The sequence below is a fragment of the Solanum stenotomum genome, chromosome 4 (genome assembly GCF_019186545.1).
Source record: "Solanum stenotomum isolate F172 chromosome 4, ASM1918654v1, whole genome shotgun sequence".
In the NCBI taxonomy this organism is placed as follows: domain Eukaryota; kingdom Viridiplantae; phylum Streptophyta; class Magnoliopsida; order Solanales; family Solanaceae; genus Solanum; species Solanum stenotomum.
The window spans coordinates 51816096-51833836 of NC_064285.1; the positions used below are offsets into that span (position 1 = coordinate 51816096).

General features: G+C 34.6%; 1 protein-coding gene across 1 annotated transcript; it reads right to left on the reverse strand.

Annotated features, from left to right (window-relative positions):
• Window positions 1-6: 6 nt before the first annotated feature.
• LOC125863127 (3beta-hydroxysteroid-dehydrogenase/decarboxylase) lies at window positions 7-11863 on the reverse strand. The gene is made up of 12 exons (XM_049543276.1): window positions 11470-11863; window positions 8595-8684; window positions 8366-8499; window positions 8052-8222; window positions 7487-7603; window positions 7322-7401; window positions 6180-6375; window positions 5612-5726; window positions 3746-3920; window positions 1127-1283; window positions 493-559; window positions 7-405 (listed from the first exon to the last, which is right to left on the reverse strand). Exons 1-12 carry the CDS (start codon window positions 11708-11710, stop codon window positions 215-217), a joined length of 1734 nt encoding a protein of 577 aa, XP_049399233.1. The 5' UTR covers window positions 11711-11863; the 3' UTR covers window positions 7-214.
• Window positions 11864-17741: the final 5878 nt, after the last annotated feature.

Here is a 17741-nt window from a genome sequence, read left to right on the forward strand (position 1 = left end):
TTTTTTTTTGTAGCCCTAGTGTTGTCTGAGAGGAATGAGGTGGTGGGGGACTTGAGTTTCTGAATAGGATACAGATCAACCGACCCTTTACATATTGGGTAAACAAACTACTTGTACAAGAGGTCACACAATCTAAATAAGGAAACTGAGCCAGGAAGATGTACACCACTCTTACTCTGTATGTTGTTACGAGTGAGTAAAGCATTAGCACACCTCATTGCTTGATATTCAATCTAGAAGATTGGATTTCTGAATCAGAATGGAGCAATGCCGGAGGCAAGGGTAACTTCCTCATCAGCAGGGTAAAGGCAACTTTTGATATGCTGAATATTACATTTGCTGTACTATCAATTTCATCCTCATACTGCTCATAAATGAGGAATGAAGTGAATGCCAGTGCTAGCGCTGCAGTGGTTTTGAGTCATGTAAACAAACTACCAGATATGGACTTCAATGCAACCATTAAGCATAAAAATGTAGCGTAACACATACCTATACCAAGTGCAAAAGTCAAGCAATCCGAAATAACCAACTTCAAAACATATAGGGGTATTGCAGCCTGCAGAAAGTAAGAAAACTTTTAGAGGTGCAACACAACCTAAACAGTAGATTCAAGGACAGACTACAAACACTATTTGCAGTCTGACCCAATTGATAGCCATTTTAACATGTCCATTCTAATTAATCATCAAATAGATGAGGTCCATATGTATCTCACAATCAGTTTCTTTTCCCAAGGTCAAATGTCTCACTCTTCTTGATACTTCATCTGCTAAATCTATTGTCTACGATTAGTTTCTTTTGGCACACATCCAAATGCTTAAATTCGTTTGTTTTACCCAACTCTCAGTTCTAATTACTTACACGAAGTGCAATATAACTTCTAGGAATGATCAATGCCGCCCATTTGTTTGACGTTATTCGAGTTTTTGAAAAAAAAAATTGTTTGGCCTTTTTTGAAGATTGGAGAGGAGAACTCAGACACTAGATCTGGAGTATTTGAAAAACCATGTGGAAATCATCCAAAAACACTATTAAGGCTAAGCAAACTCAATTTATGGAGAACAGTTGCTCAATTTAAAATTAGTAAAAAGGAAGTACGGACATGAATTCATTTAGTACACACCTTCAGAAATATATGCCAATCCTCTCCTTGGGCAAGTAACCTTGCTAAATGACTCACTCTGTTCCACATATATGCTACGTTGTAAAAGCAATTTCTCATATCCACTTCAGAGATCTCAAAGAAGGACCATGATATTCTGGGAACTGAAATCCCATATCTGCAGCAAAGACGTCATTATTGGAGGAATACAAGCATCCCATGCATAAAATAACTACTGAAACCTTTTATCAAAACAATATAAAAAATTCTGAAACCTAAAAACAGGGAACTGGAAGCCGGTAAGTTCATTATGAAATAATGCTGTGAATCATCAAAAGCTCCTAATTGGGAATAGATTATTTAAACAATTCATAGGCAATTTTTAAAATAGAGGAAAACAAAGAACGGGCCTATATCCCCATGAAATTCCACATAATATTTTGAGATTTTTACACTCTACATTACTTGGCTAAGCTTACCCTATTTAGCCCATTTTTCAGATCATAGCCTATTTAATCCATTACTTATATAATTTAAAATAATTGGGGAAAAAACAATAATTCCTGAATTTGTGATCATGATTTTCATTTTTTGATGCTTAGAAACTGATTGATAGTGAAATTCATGTTTATTATCACAGATTAAAACATTGTTGGGTGAAAGAGTTGAAAATTAGGAACTCGCCATCATTGGGGTTTTCAAAAGCTTGAAAACCCATTGTGAATTTTGTGATTTGTTGAAATTTTTGGCAAATTGATGACTGAGGCTCATTGCGGATGTTATTTGGAAGTTGTGGTTAGAACTTTAAGCTATTCAATGAAGATTTAACACAGTTAGGATGGAGTTTTGTGGTTGAAGTTCATAGGAGATGAAACCCAGTTTTTGTAGAAGTTTGTATAATCTTATTTAACAATGTAAAAGTGTGTATAAACCTATGTTGTGGGGACTCTTCATTTAGCCGCCACACTCCTGCCGACATGACGTTTGGTAATAGTAAGTGTGGGATTCGTACGCGGAGCGGTCAACTGAGATTGAGTACTATGACCACAATCCATGACAAAAATTGAGGAAAAATGGAAAATGGAAATCGAGTCGTAGCCGTTGCCTGTTAGTGCCTACAACTTGAGAAATTCTCAAAATGAAAGATTGAATTGTTGGCTTCACCTCACAACCTTTTAGGCTATCTTTATAGATTTTTTAAGAATTTTGAACTATTTAAAGCCAAATCCCTTGACCCATATCCATACCCCCGAATCTTAAAATTTAGATTATGAAGGATCCAACCTCTAGATCCACACCTAGATTGGTTACTTGCACTGAAATCCGAGCATCATAGGTATAAACACCTCTTGTACACTATTATACACTTCTATACAAGATTGCTACATTATTTTAAGGTAAGTGTATATTATTGTATAATATTGTATAATGTTGTACACCAGATGTATAAACATTGTTGCTAAAAAAAAGTTGGCTATGTGGGTGGAAACTGAAAATGTGGCTACATGGGTGTAATTTGTGGTGCTGGGCTGTATATTTTTAAAATTTTCTCAAATATTTTCCTTTTTCTATAATGATGGGTGTCCTGATTTGCACATATTATTCAGTTGAGCTGACACAACAGAGTTAGGAAGACTTAAAAATAGGGATGGCAATGGGGCGGGTGGAAGCTTAACCCGCAAAATTTTAATCCGCCCCGCTTAACATTTTTTTCTATTCTTAACCCGCCCCACCCCGCCCCACTTATGTTATATCAATTTTTTTTCTTTTCTTTATTATGTTATTTGCTAAAACAGTACACAAATTTAACTTTTTATTATATTTTTTTAACAGTGAAGATCTAGTTTAATTATTTTCTTAGTTGTTGTTTTGTTAAAACACACCAATTAAACAGTTTCTACACCTCATATATCATAAATAAATTCTATTTTGTTTACAAATCATTTCAATTAAAATTTCCTGAACTAAAACCCATTACAAAATTTGAGTACTTCTTTGAAAACCATAGAGAAAGAGTGAAGATGGTAATAGACTAACAGTTAAGAGCCGAGAGATTAAGAAAAGTGAGAAAAATATTTCAACCCGCTTCGCCCTGCTTAATTTCTTAAAAAAATTACTCCAACCCGCCCCGCAACTGCCCCGCTTAAGGTTAGACTTAGACCTGCCCCGCCCCGCATAGACTTAGACCTGCCTTGCCCCGCAACCGCCCCACCCCATTGCCATCCCTACTTAAAAAGGGAAGATGTTGGACCTACAGGTAAAAGTAATGTTAAAGGATTTGTAGTGTTCTGATTCACCCTTACAACAGGATGAAGTAGCATCAATCAGTTCTTTTCACCTTTTATTTTACTTCATGTGGGAGGTGTTCAGGGAAGCACTCACTTCAGTTGCATATATATCTAACATGTCACATATACTATTCTATTTTATAACTTCAATGCATTAAGGTTCATATTAGGGATCGCATGACACGTCCTAAGAATATGATTTATATCCAGTTGTCTCATAAAAAAAAATAATATACCAAAAAATTTCATCTCCTTGATGAAGATATGATAGGACTTGTCTGTCCAAACATTTCTTTTAGGACAGCTTTCTATTCAAAACATTTAAAGACAGTATATTCAGTGGCTTACTTACATTGTTGGTGGAAGAATGCTGTATCCCCAGAGAGCAACAGCAATCATCAGTAGAAGCTGGGAAAGAGATGAAAGAAAACTCCTCCCGGCCAGGAAGAACCAGTAATGGATGAAAACCAGCAAAAGGAAACAAGTAAATGTTCTCTGCTCATCTCTCCACAATAAAATTTCTGCAACTGCACTAACATTATATATTGTTATTTAGAGGTAACCAAGATGGTACAATGAAGAACTGTGATTTCAATAATCAATTTGGCAGATGCAGAACAAAAGCGAGAAGTAGAATCAGACTGGCATAAGAAAACTTTAACCACAACCCCTCATCCCACAAAAAGAAAAAGCTGCAACTGTACAATAGTAACAATATTAATACTTAGGGGTCGTTTGGTGTGATGGATAAGATATATTAATCCTGAGATAACTTTTTAGTGGCCCTTAATTCATTGTTTGGTTGCAAAGGTAGGGATAACTAATCCCAGGATTAACAATTAGTCCTGGGATAAGTTATCCCTCACTAGGGGTGGTATAGTAATCCAATGGGATAAAGTGTGTAAATTAACAAAAATACCCCCCCTTAAACTCTCTTTTATACACCACTTTTACATTCATACATATTAACATAATTTTTAACAACATAATAACATTCACAACCTTAGTTATTCGTTGTTTTTATGATAAATATATTTTTCTATTAAAAATTTACATTTTAAAAATACAATTTTTATTTATGAATATATTATAAGTTGAATTTATTTGTGTAATTATTATGTTTATTTATATTTTGATTTCTCTTAAAATGTTCACTCCACTACTAAATTACATATTTTTCATTAAATAGTTTATTACTCACTTAAAAATTATATTTTATCTATAATTAAAATGTAGATAATTTTAATAATAAATTTTCTTTTACTTTAATAAACTTAAAATGAAAGTTTTATTTTGAAGCTAAATAAGATGAAAGTTTTATTTTTAAACTAAATAAGATGAAAGTTTTATTTTTAAGCTAAATAAGATCAAAATCTTATTTTTAAGCTAAATAAGATGAACATTTTATTTTTAAGCTAGATAAGATGAAAGTTTAATTTTTAAGTTAAATAAGATGAACGTTTAAATTTTAAACATATGGCACAATCATGGAAATGCACACACAAAAATATTTAAGCTAAATAAGATGGAAATTTTATTTTTAAGAATGAATAACTAAAGCTTGCAAAGAAAATGCAAAAAACAAAAACTAAATAAGGTGAGGGTATTTTTGTAAACAAACAACTTATTCTCAAAAATTATACAATGAATATTAGTTTGAATATGACAAACCAAACAAGCAATAAAAACTAATCCCAACGTAACGTATCCTAGCATAACTTATCCCAGTATAACTTATCCCAGCATAATTAATCCCAATATAACTAGTATTCAAACCAAACGACCCCTTAGTCTATTAGAATCTATGGGTATACAAAATTTTCTCCTAAATTTGATGTCGCTCTATATTTGGGTTGCCAAGGAAGTTTCTGTGATGTGCTTAAAACCAATTCTAAGATGCAAACTCAAATTCAGTCTCAGAAGCACACCAGAATTGGGTCAAAACACCAAATTCGAGCATGACTATTGTGGTCAAAACACCAAACTTGAGCATGCCTATTGTGGTCAAACACAATACTTTCTCCTGAGAGAAGTTCTGGAAAATGGGCGTTAGAGAAAACTGTGGCAAGTCAGTTCTCTCTACCAGTTCATGAAAAAAATGTAGCTTTTAGGTGAAGAAAAATGCCTAGAGGGTTTATTTTAGTATTTCCACGAAATCAAATAAACTAGAAAACCACACTTCTGCAAGGCTAGAAATTTCACAAAGTAACATACCAACCTTTTCCACCTCCTAGAAGTTTATGCACTTTTGACTCCTCATCGGTGTCGCTATAGCTTGAGAAAGATGACTCTCTGGTTAAATGAGAGGACTTGGCCGTTAGTGCAACTCCTTCCTGTATCAGAGTTTCACGTCTGTAATAAGCAGTTGAGTCATGTCCAAAAAAAAAAATAGTATAAGCCCTATAGCACATTCAAAAGCAACCCAAATCTGAACCATATTTTCAGCAGAGATCAACAAATTTAGGCTACTTACAACAAAATCCGCATACTTATCAACGAACTAGGGCAACTTAAAGAAAAGTAAAGCTTCTTAGAAAAGCAAAGAAGAGATTTGGAAGTGAACGCAAATATTGATTTCTTACTAATTTATTTTCTTGGAAGTGACATTTACATATTTGGAGAAGTATTACAAAATTACAAATTTTCATAGTTAAGATTAAAATTCTTTTATTTGAAAATATTGTAATCAAAGAGAATAATTTAAGTGCCAACAGAACAATATGAGACAGAGAGCAGTTGTTTAGTCACTGTTTACAGCTAATGATAAAAATAAGGATCAAACATACTTCAAGCGAAACAACTGGAGAATATCCAATGTATTTCTGAGCTGCCGAGCAATTAAATCTCCTATGGCACAATGCTAATTCAATAATATCAAAAACTGGCACATTCTCAGTACTCCAGTTGCTCATCCTTGAACTGATCCATTTTATGATCAAAGTAATATATTGGGTAGCCATAGCAGGAATCTTGATAATCGACCTGCAATCAGAAAGCACCGAATGTTTCAGGAAGCCACATCACAAAATCCATAATGGAAGGGAAGGAGCAAAGCTACAAAATCAACAAAAGAAAGAAAGATGCAAGTCAAGAATTAAGACAATACACTATGACCAGCCAAGAAAGTCACCAAATAGACAACTTAAGAGTAACATTTATTCAAGTATCAACAGTATATGCAATAGCTAGTGGTGAAGACAGTGACATATGTAAAGAGGGGAAGTAGTACAAGAAAAAGGGAGAAGAATGAAGTGTAACAAGAAGTAATGGATGAAAAGAGAATTACTTGGAACAATACTGACTAATTTGGGCAAAAAAGCTCGGTGATTTCTTTCCATTTGCCTAAAAGCCCAACATTGGTGGGCAGGCCTTTATCGGATATTCGGATTCACTGGGAAGATGCAGGTACTTGAAGCAATAGTCAAGGTGCACTCAAGTAGACACCACCGGTGTCACAGAGAGAGAGAGAGAGAGAAGATTTTGACTAATTACACCTCTTCATCAAAGACAAATGAAGAGACAGAATAAAATAAGATAATCAAAGAGAATTCTCTAGCCAAATAAATTGTACAAGAAGACTCTTTGTCATTCCATCTTTACTCACATAAATACCAGTGCAAATTCTGAATTACGGACTGGAGATGAAGATAACGACCAAGTTAGAGTTTGATAGCCTTCACAAACCATAAAATCAGAAAGATAACAACAAAGAAAATTTGTTAGCACTTGACAAACTTGTTTAGCTAGGATGTTAGTCATGATGGGAGGTAGAGTTTTGCAACATGCAGGAACCACAGTACAGTCAATAGTCATGACTGCTATTCACCTAATCGACACATATTTTTAAAAAATCATAAATAAACCTCCTGTCGATGGGAGCATCATCAATAAATATAGACGTAAGAGAGTAGTATGCCAGCTACCTTACCTTTGATATCCCAATCTCTGAAATACAAGAGATACAAAATCCTTGAACTTCATCGGCTTGAGATTAGTGATGAAAAAGGCCTACAATGCATGGCATCACACTGTCTGTAAATATATTAACCACATCAAAAGGAAACATCGAATAGAGATAGCTAAAAATCCGTACCTTGCCACATACATGACTCCCCCTAGAGCTTAGAGCTTTTTCTGCACATATATGCGCATAGGCAACATTCTCCACATAGGTGAAGTCAGTCATATTGTCACCAAGTCCTATAATAAACTGAAATGAGAATGTCTATTACTTATTCAAAAAGTATGTATACAAAGACTAAACACAGTTAAAAAATGCTAGATCAGAATATTACACCTACATAATGACTAAAATTGTGACGTGAGAGGAGTCTATGATCTTTTTCCTCTTTTATTCGACGTACATCCCAAGGTGGTTCCTGACACAAAACATGCTGCAAATTCTAATTTCTACACCAATTCCTATTTGCCTACTTCCACAAGGAAACCGAAGGATACTGGTAACAAAGAGCAGAGAAAGAGAAGTTCCATAAAGATTTGAAGCATCTAATGAGTTTAGTAAGAATTTTGTTGGATGCTGATGCTACAACAAAGAACTTAGGTCTAGTCCATCACATCTACACAGGCTTAGCAAAAAGAAGGAACATAATTGATTGGTTTTAACCAACAGAAAAGCAAATAAAAAGAAGGCTTCCAACCTTGCCCCAGCCAGATTTTGCAACACCGACCAGCAAAGAAGAGAGATAATTGTCTCCAGGTCCAAAAACATAGCTGGGACGAAGTGCACAAGTAAGAAGGCCATCAGCATCATTTGCAACTAAAACTAGAGCCTCTGCTTGAGCCTTAAGATCAGTTACCATGTTCACAAACTGCATTGAGAAAGCATCAAAGTGAAAAGAAGAAACTGAGGAAAACAAGAAAATAATGACCTAATGACAAATGTAGAAGAGGGTTGACAGGAATATAGTCTAGTAATTTCCAAATTCAGTTAAACAAGCTCTGAGAAACTTACTTTACTGGAATATGGTAAGGACTCATCCCCACCATGTATATCCTGCCAGCTGTTCAAAACTACATCGGCAGAACTGTTGTATAATAGCCTTTTGACTTTACACTCTTGACAGGCAGAAATGATATTCTTGGCACCTGAAAGACATAATATTCATTCTCAATCAGGACGCCAAAAATTTAAATAGCAAAAATGTGCAATTCACTTAAGTGACTGCGGCATGAAAAATTACCTTGAACAATAATTGTGTAGCTAATATAGAAATCATGAGTGTATGAATCCCTAGCATCCATGTAAAATACAACTGATGCACCATCAATAGCTGCAGGGGAGAATATGATGCAGTAAAACTCAGTCCAACTTTACTTGAGTGGGATAACACAGTTTTCCAGGAAGGTACAGAAAAAAGTAAGAAACTCTAGAAACTGCTTAAACTACAAAAAGCCAAGTTAGATATATTATATATAAACAAAGAATGTCAAACAAGCAATCAAACGACATAAACTGATTGACTAGATCACAGGCCTACTGCATTTCTTAATTGTCAAGAAAAGTACTACTGCATTTCTTAATTGTCGAAAAAAGTACTACTGCATTTCTTAATTGTCGAAAAAAGTACTACAGCATTTCTTTAGGGTGAAAGCACAGAAAGTGGAAGGAATAGCTGGAGGCGGACTAGAAGGGGCTGGTAGTACCTTTCCCTTGTTTGTAGACAGAAAATAAGTTTAAGAATATTCGTTCCCTCAGAATTCTTTTAATCCTCTCCTAGTATGCAGAATGGACGAAATAAACATCTTTTAATCCCTTGCAGTTGAATCAAAAGAAAGTTAAAGGAGAATAAACACCTCCTACAGGGAAGCAAATTAATAGGGAAATAGGTCAGTGAGTGCCCATCATTACTTCCCCATTCAGAAAACCTCCCAAAACCAAAGATAGAATTAGTTGGATGTCCTTGCAAAGAACTAAGCAAAAAGCAATCATCCATTACAGAATACTGTTGAACATTGTGGCATATCTCAGAATATTGTACTTCCAATCATTCATCATACAAATTAGGGAGTACTTCGCTATTATTAATAAGCCATGACCACCTTTTAAATCTTCATAATGGTGTTTATGTGATGTGTATGCCTGGAATGATGATGTAGGAGTATAAGCCCGGTAACTGAGGACACAAGTACTACTTTCATGAAAGGAAAAGTTTCATGGTTTTGTTTTAAAATAAGCGAGCATACAACAATGCAATGTAAAACACTTGGGGTGCTAGGAAAGAGGAAGGAATTTCATAGGAAGTACCTGCTCAAAAGTATCATTGGACATCTTATGGAAATAAGCATACATGTTAGCACACTAAGAGAAACATTTTATCATACATTCCCTTATTGCTTTAGATTCAAATACAAACTGCTACATGAAATATATTCGTTCTTCCAAGTTGAAAGGAAAATAATTTCATTAGCCTTAATTTTCTCTTTCAACAAATCAGGAGGATATTCAGCTTCTGAGTGCTCATCTTCTATCATCAAACCTCTTCCTTCATTTATTCACACAAGATACATGCATCTTGATAAAGTGATGAGTGGTCAAGTAGGGATTTTTTACTTTTTGAAAAAGGAGAGTGGTCGAGTAGGTTGTCATTGATCACACATTTGGGCTTGAGATTTGGTATCAGGAATCAGATTTGAGATAGACCACTTTCATGATAATGTTAGCCAGTGCATGCATGTGAATCTGTTGTTTATTTCCACAAATAATTTGATGTTTCTCTCGTTACTTCCTATTCCATCTTTTGTTCTATTTAAGTGAGCATTCAGTTAGGAGCAAAAGAAAATCCTGTTCAATAAGATTATTATACATGCAGAAAATAGTTATTTTTTCTTTGGACCATTCTTATACATGCAGAAAATAGTTATTTTTTCTTTGGATCATTCTCAATTTGTGCATATCATCCTTGCGTAGGGTCCATGCTAACCTTCACTATAGTGTTTTGAGTTTTAACCCTATCTATGAGAAGAGAGGTTTCTACAAATTGCCAAACTCAAGAAATTGCAAGGGAGTAGAACTACAATATTTTGAAGCCATATCCTTCAAATAGAGTTCAAATTATGTTCAATAAAAGAAGCTAACATATATGGTGACCAACACTTAACAAGCCCTAAAACTTGAGTCCACTAAAACAGAATCCATAATTATTTTTTTTGAACTTGGTAACTTAAACAGAATCCACAATTTTCCAACTTAAAGAGTAGTCACGTGCTTTTATTTTTGTTTTCTTTTTTATTTTGTGAGTTAGTCAAGACATAATTCATTGAATTCACACCACCTAAAGGTTTGGCCTAGTGGTTGATGAATTGCATTGAGAACAATGAGGTCTCAAGTTCAAAACTTGGTGGAGGCAAACACAAGGTGATTTCTTCCTGTCCAAGCCTTGGTGGGAGGTAAAAGGTACCCCGTTAGATTACTCAAGGTGCGCACAAGCTGGTCCAAACATCACGGCTATCAAAAAAAATCATTGAATCACACTAAGATTGTTTCAAACATGATCAACTGGAAATTTTCCTTTACACCATCAAATATATGAACTAGAAATGACTTGTTAACAATATTTATATATGGCTCATCATTTTGCTAGACCAATCTCCTATTCCTCCCATTCCAAGTAGATCAGAAAAGACAAAGTGTTGTGGCCTCACAAAGCATGTTGTTCAGCTTGTCAATACCCTGACTTCTTTTGGTGTTGATCGTTTGTGCCACCATCAATATCATCCACATTGCCTCCAACAAAGACAGTGCAAGGTTCCAAATTGTCGTCAACTTGCAATGAACAACATATGGTATGTATCCTTTCCCACTTCATACATAAATAACAACAATTGACAGGACACTTGAAAAATGATGCATCAACTGTATTACAAGGATTCATCAACAACCTACCACAACTCTCATTCGTTTATCTTTAGGCTACACATTGAGTAGACTAACAAACAAGTAGTACTTCCAATATACACATTGCAGAGATATTGTCGTGCTAACAAATATTACACTCTACAAATATACGTATGTAGAAAATTTGTGCATTCCGTAAAAGAAGTTGTAAGAACTGGTACCTGTAATAATATTGGGTTTATGACGAACATCGACATGGAGATATGAAGCGCGTCCAGAAGAAAGGGCATGGGAAAGGAGGGACTCGGAGGGTTCAAGTTGAATAGAGGGGAAAGAATCGGCGATTCGTACAATCCAATTGCCGAGTCGAAGAAGCCTATCGACAAGCGGTTTCCCGATGAATCCTCGACCACCGAACACAACGCACGTCTCAAACTCCTTACCTTCCTCCACAATCGCCATTGTTTTCTCCTCCTTTCCCTTTTCAACAAAGGGATCGACTTCTTTTAGAGAGAGAGAGAGAGAGGGAGAGAGGGAGAGAGGGAGAGGGGAAAGGGTTTTATTGAAATGGTATTGGTAGGGAATCGTTTTTTTAGAAAGAGAAAAAATAACGAGTTTGAGGATAGGGCCTTATTGAAGACTAGTTGAAGTAGAAATGACGGGGTCTAATGCACGCACTCGATTCAAGCTCATAGATGCATACCTAAAATACATATATACCGAATTATGATATTAGCAATATACGTATAGGCTATTAATGCATGGATAATATATGACTCAAAAAAGTTAGATATCGATTGTACATAGCCTTGTAATTTAGCAATAACTTATTTTATTATAATATTGTAATTTCAAGCAAGTGTTTTCAATAATCAAAGAGATTACGATTATGATTAAACATGACACGACTTAATTTTATCGAATATATGACTTAAGTTAAAAAGGAGTGGAGGTCGCGTATAAGGGTAGGAGGTTAGTAGGGGTAGAATGTTGTCTTGTTTTGCGAAGGTTGGTGTAATACTAGTCATATCCTTGTACTTCTTGTCGAATGTTATTTATTGTGTTTCGATTAGCACACTATTTGATAATGTTAATGTTTCTTTCTTGTAGACTTTATACTACTTTTCTTATTCACTGTCATGTTTTCTTCATTATTTTCTTCTTGTTGTACTTGGGTTTGATGCACTTGACCCGGAGTCTTTCAAAAACAATCTCTACCTCCACGAGGTAATGGTAAAGTCAGAGTCAGGAATTTTTGGCTCATTATATTACAGATGTCTAAACACACATTCTTGTATATGCGGTATTTTTTTCCGACGAAGGGTGTCCAATTGAACACCCTGACATATATGTGCCTACGGCCCTGCCCTCCTCAAACCCCAATTACTATATATATTAATATTATGTGTGAAAATAAATATTCAACAAAATGACATTACTTGATAAAATATACCTATTGGCGTGAACATACTCATGACTCAAGACCTCTTCTAGTGTAAAACAAATGAGTCAAGGATACAAGTTACTTATATGTACAAAAATTAAATATTTATTTCTTCTTCTATAAATATTGGCATTGCTTTCTAAAAATTATGTGAACATCATTGATTTTATTGGTATGTTGTTGATGTTGTTCCTTGATTAAAATATTGAAAGAAAGTAAAATTGGTTGAAATTATTAGTCGAGAGAAATCCAGAGTTATGACTATACTAAGCATTCATGTATAGTATCATATTTCATTGACTTAATTTATTTATCTAGTTGCTAATTTACGGAGTTAATAATATGATCATGCTCTTCGAAGCCTCTAATCGTCTATCCATATTGACCTTATAACTACATCATTAAGCGGTGATGTAATAACCTAACATGGGCGTACTATATAGTTATTTTCCCATTGTGTAACCAAGTAGTAGGGCTTTCTAGTAATATTCTTGTCCTAGACGAAAATCAATTCTTTATTTTACTATATTAGAAATACTACTCCACATATTTTTCGTTCTATCTCAATGATTTGTCTCCAAGTTTACAAAGAGATTATCCATTTACTTTAGGTGGAACTCATCGGTATCCCTCTAAAGTTGGCACGGATTTTCACTTAGACACCTCAAGATTGCCTTATATATTTTGAACACTTACACAACTTAAAATGTATATTATTAAACACTTTTTCGATAATCAACTAAAATTATAAAAGTGTGTATATTACAATTTTGAGTGACGTAAATGAGGACATGTGGCATTTGAGTTTAAAATAATAATTTAAAAACTAATTTCATCAAAGAAAAAATAACAAAAAAATATTTCCTAAACCTCCACTCCACCTTCTATCTCGTATTCTTTTATCGGGTGCAAAGATCTTCTTCCCCATTTTATACAAGGAGTAAGAAATAAGTTTCGCCGGAAAAAAGTTGATAAATCCGTACAAACGTTACCGGAAAGATAAAGTTTTTATCAAAAAATTCTCGAAAAACAAATTTAATTTCTTTCCTCGATGAACTGTTTTTCCTCTCTTTTGTTTTTGTCAACTTTGATTAATATGTAATATTTATTATTATTAAGTTACATTGATATAGTTATATGTTGGATTAGTATCTTGAACAAAAGTGTAGCACCCGTATATTTTAAGGCAACTAACTCGCTAAGCTAAAGAGGTATGCGACAATAAAATTATATTTTTGTTATCTTACATTGCTTGTTGATGAGTTGTTAGGCGAATAAGGTTTTAAATGAATGATCAAGTATTACTTATAGTACATCGCCATGAGTGTTATATCAAAGCTAGAGGTCCAAGGAAGCCTGGGAAAATAGTACAAGTTAAAGGTTTTACTACGACAAATTATTTTATATGATCAAGTATATGTTCTGAATTGGGACGAACATATATATCTCCCAATACATGAGGAGTTTGAGATCCTATTATGTTTCAAATTAAAGTTATTTGAGTCTAGTCTCTAAAGAACAAAATTTCTCCTCAATCTCACTTTAGAGTAAAAAGATGTGTGTGTTTTACTTCGCTCTATGCAGAGTCCAAATTTATCTGTGATGGACACGTGACAACCACAAGTTAAGTCGGTCTGATATAATTAAATCAAAATTTTATGTTTTGGATTCATTTAATACAAATCCTAAGTCATTTTAAAATTTGTTTTTAGTTGATTCTTCAGCCCTTCTCCTCTCCAAGAGCCCTAGTTAAATAAAATCAATCAAGAATCAAGTGTTGTTCTTCAACCATGCCTAGAATTCACTCAAGTCCCTCTTCGGATTAAATAGACAACCATTCTTCTTGATTAATACTAGTATATGGATCCATATTTTTTAAATTAAGGTATGACTATGTCTCATACTCTCGTATTTGTGATATTCTCAATGTTCTAGCTATATTATACAGATAGGATTGACGATGATAAAAAAATTGTGAGCCCAAGTTTCTCCCATTATGATTGATGTGTTAGGTGGGGAGGGAGTGTGTGGACTGATATGGTAGCCGCTGGTAAGTGTTTTGGAGTCATAAATGTGTAGTATATTGTTGATAGTGATACGAAGAATTGGATACTGATAAATTGGTATCTTACCAACTTATTAAACTCATATTTATGAATTATTGCTATGTTTAAATGTTAACTGAGAGGATTTGAGGCCTTAGTTCTCTTATGTGCAAACATTCCTTGGAAAAATGAAGTTTTGAGGATTTGGAGCGTAAAACTATTGAAGCACACCGACGAAAGAATTGGCATTCCTCAGAAGTCATGAACCGGTGTCTCACAAGCTTAATGTCGTTTAGACGGGAAGGACATTGTCTCAAACATGTCATGACCCGAAACCTTGAATTATGAGGGTACCTACCATAACCTACCAATAAGTAAGATGATACATAACTCAGAATAACAAGTAACATGCATATTGGGTAGAAACAATAAGCGACAAGATACAACTAAAATAATTTAACGAAAGCAATGGACAATAAGAACAACAAAAGATATATATACAACCAAAACAATTTAACAAAAGCAATGGACAATAAGAACAACAAAAGATATATATACAACCAAAACAAAAAGATGACCTGGTAGTCACAAGTACAAAGCTATTAAAAGAGTATGAGTCTCAAAAGTGGACCAAAAATACAAATTTGTCTCAAGAATAAAAGACTAGTCAAACTATAAACAGAAGGAGACAAACTGATCGAGGACTCAATAAGCTTACCCTCGATCTCCGAATATCCCCACAGCAAGCTCGAAATCTACGCTGGTGACTAATGCTTGAATATACATCACAAAAATAGATGCAGAGTGTAGTATTAGTACTAAAAAAATAGGTACGCAAAAGGCATCATAAGTCTATTGAGCTTGAAAAGTAAAATGAGTAATAAAAGTAAGAAGGACAACAACTAGAGGTCACAGAACGGAACGACAATAGAAAACCTAACTATAAGTCACACAAGTCTAATAAAGGATAAATGGTAAGTCAAATAGCTATCTAAACAAATAAATAGACCCCTATAAGCCAATGAGTACACAAAAGAGATAAGGAAACTACTAGCTAAGTGTTAAGAGTATTCCAGAACTGCCACAACCATCCACAAACTTGAATAGAAGTAAAGGCAACCCAAGAACCCAATAGAATCACCAAATCAAGACTCAAACCTGACTTATAAAGGTGTAATCAGACTCAAGAGGAGGCTAAAATAGACGTGTCAGGGCCTCAAATTGTGACTAAAAAGGAACCCAGAGCCTCGAATCATGGTTAAAAGAGGAAAGACAGGGGCCTCAAACCCTGGATGATAAATATGCACACGAACCTCAAACTATAGAATAAACAGACTCTAATTACTTCTAAATCCTCCGCTCCTCTTCAAACTGGTAAAAATTGTATAGAAAAACCCCCTTTAGAGTCACCAAGGACCTTCTTGTCACGCCCCGAGCCTACACACTAGGCAGGACTGGTACTCGAGAACCATTGTTGGCCCCAAGCGAACCCTTATCCCGACTTAACTCATAGCGGAAGACTTAAATAATATGAAACAGTCTCAAAAGATAAACTCATGCAATAAACTTAGAATGTCTTAAAAGAAACATTCAACTAGCCAAAATGGCAACTCAAGTCTCAACATCAATACTGAAAATGGGAAAAAACTCAAGAACTAACAATAACTAAATGTCTATGAATCCTCTAACAACTGAGATGGACGTCGGGACAAGACCCATGACATCCTAATGAACAAACTGATAAAATAATAAAATGGGATCCTCCTCTGGAAGCAAGGAGGCTCACCAATAACTTTGAAGCTCAACAGGATCAATGATGCACTGGATATTAATCCTGGTTACCTGAATCTGCATCATAAAAATATATAGGCCAACTAACATCAGTACATTGAATGTACGAGCATGCGAGAGGAATACTAAAACAAGACATAAACTTGAAAGGAACTGATGGTCTCAACTCAATTCAACTCATTTCAATATAAAGCAATAATATAAATGTAATATAAAGAAAAGCCTTTAAAACATGGATAACAACTCTGTGTATTTAGAAATACAATGATAACTCAGTTTGTATGCAAGGATACAAATTTAAACTATGTTTGTATGTGAAAATACAAGTAATCTCTGTGTATATAAGAATACAAAATATAATTTTGGGAGTTTCTCTAACCGACAACCATCACTTAAGAGCTATGTGATGATACAACATTTTGCCTCAATGCTGCCAGGGCCGTCCTATATCTTATCGGGGGCATAGAACCTAACTACTAAGTGGATCCACTAGTCTATGTTAAAAATCACTAAGGAATCATCTAAAAAGTATGACCCTTTTCTACCCACGTTGGCTACATGATTTATGGGGACTGTGAGTTCTCTGAACTCTCCCCCATATCTACTCCCAAAAATAACTAGCTCATATGTTTAAAAACATAATTCTTTCTGTGATTTGAGATAATTGCTCAAAAACTATCCCAAAGGCTCTCTTGGAAATCAGTGTTTCCTCTCTTGATTAAATGTGAAAACATTTAATCTTTACTGAAAATTAGCTCAAAGGCTCTTTTAGAAATCGGTGTTTCCTTTCTTGATTAAATGTGAAAATATTTACTCTTTGGGAATACATAGTCCCCATATACTTTTTTGAAAAAATAAACTTCACCCTTTACTCTTTGCTCAACTCAAAACATAAGTCTTAAAACAAGTTTAAAGCATTTGCAAAAGACTTTTGAAAGGACTCTACGAACTCTCTAGACTTGGCTCTTAACTTTCCTTGAATTTGAAATTTATGGATTCAAGGTTGTGATTTGTGATGGGAAAGATCTCGTTATGTTTAGGAATGCTTTTAGATAGTTAAACATGAGAAACGATCAAGAAATCACTATTTGGAAGCAAGTCCGCGACGCAGAGATGCATTTAAATATTTGGTCGCGAAATAAATTTTGAGGCAGAAGAGTCCGCAACCTCTCCATGACGCGGAGAGAAAAATTCCAATCTTGAGGAACAGGTC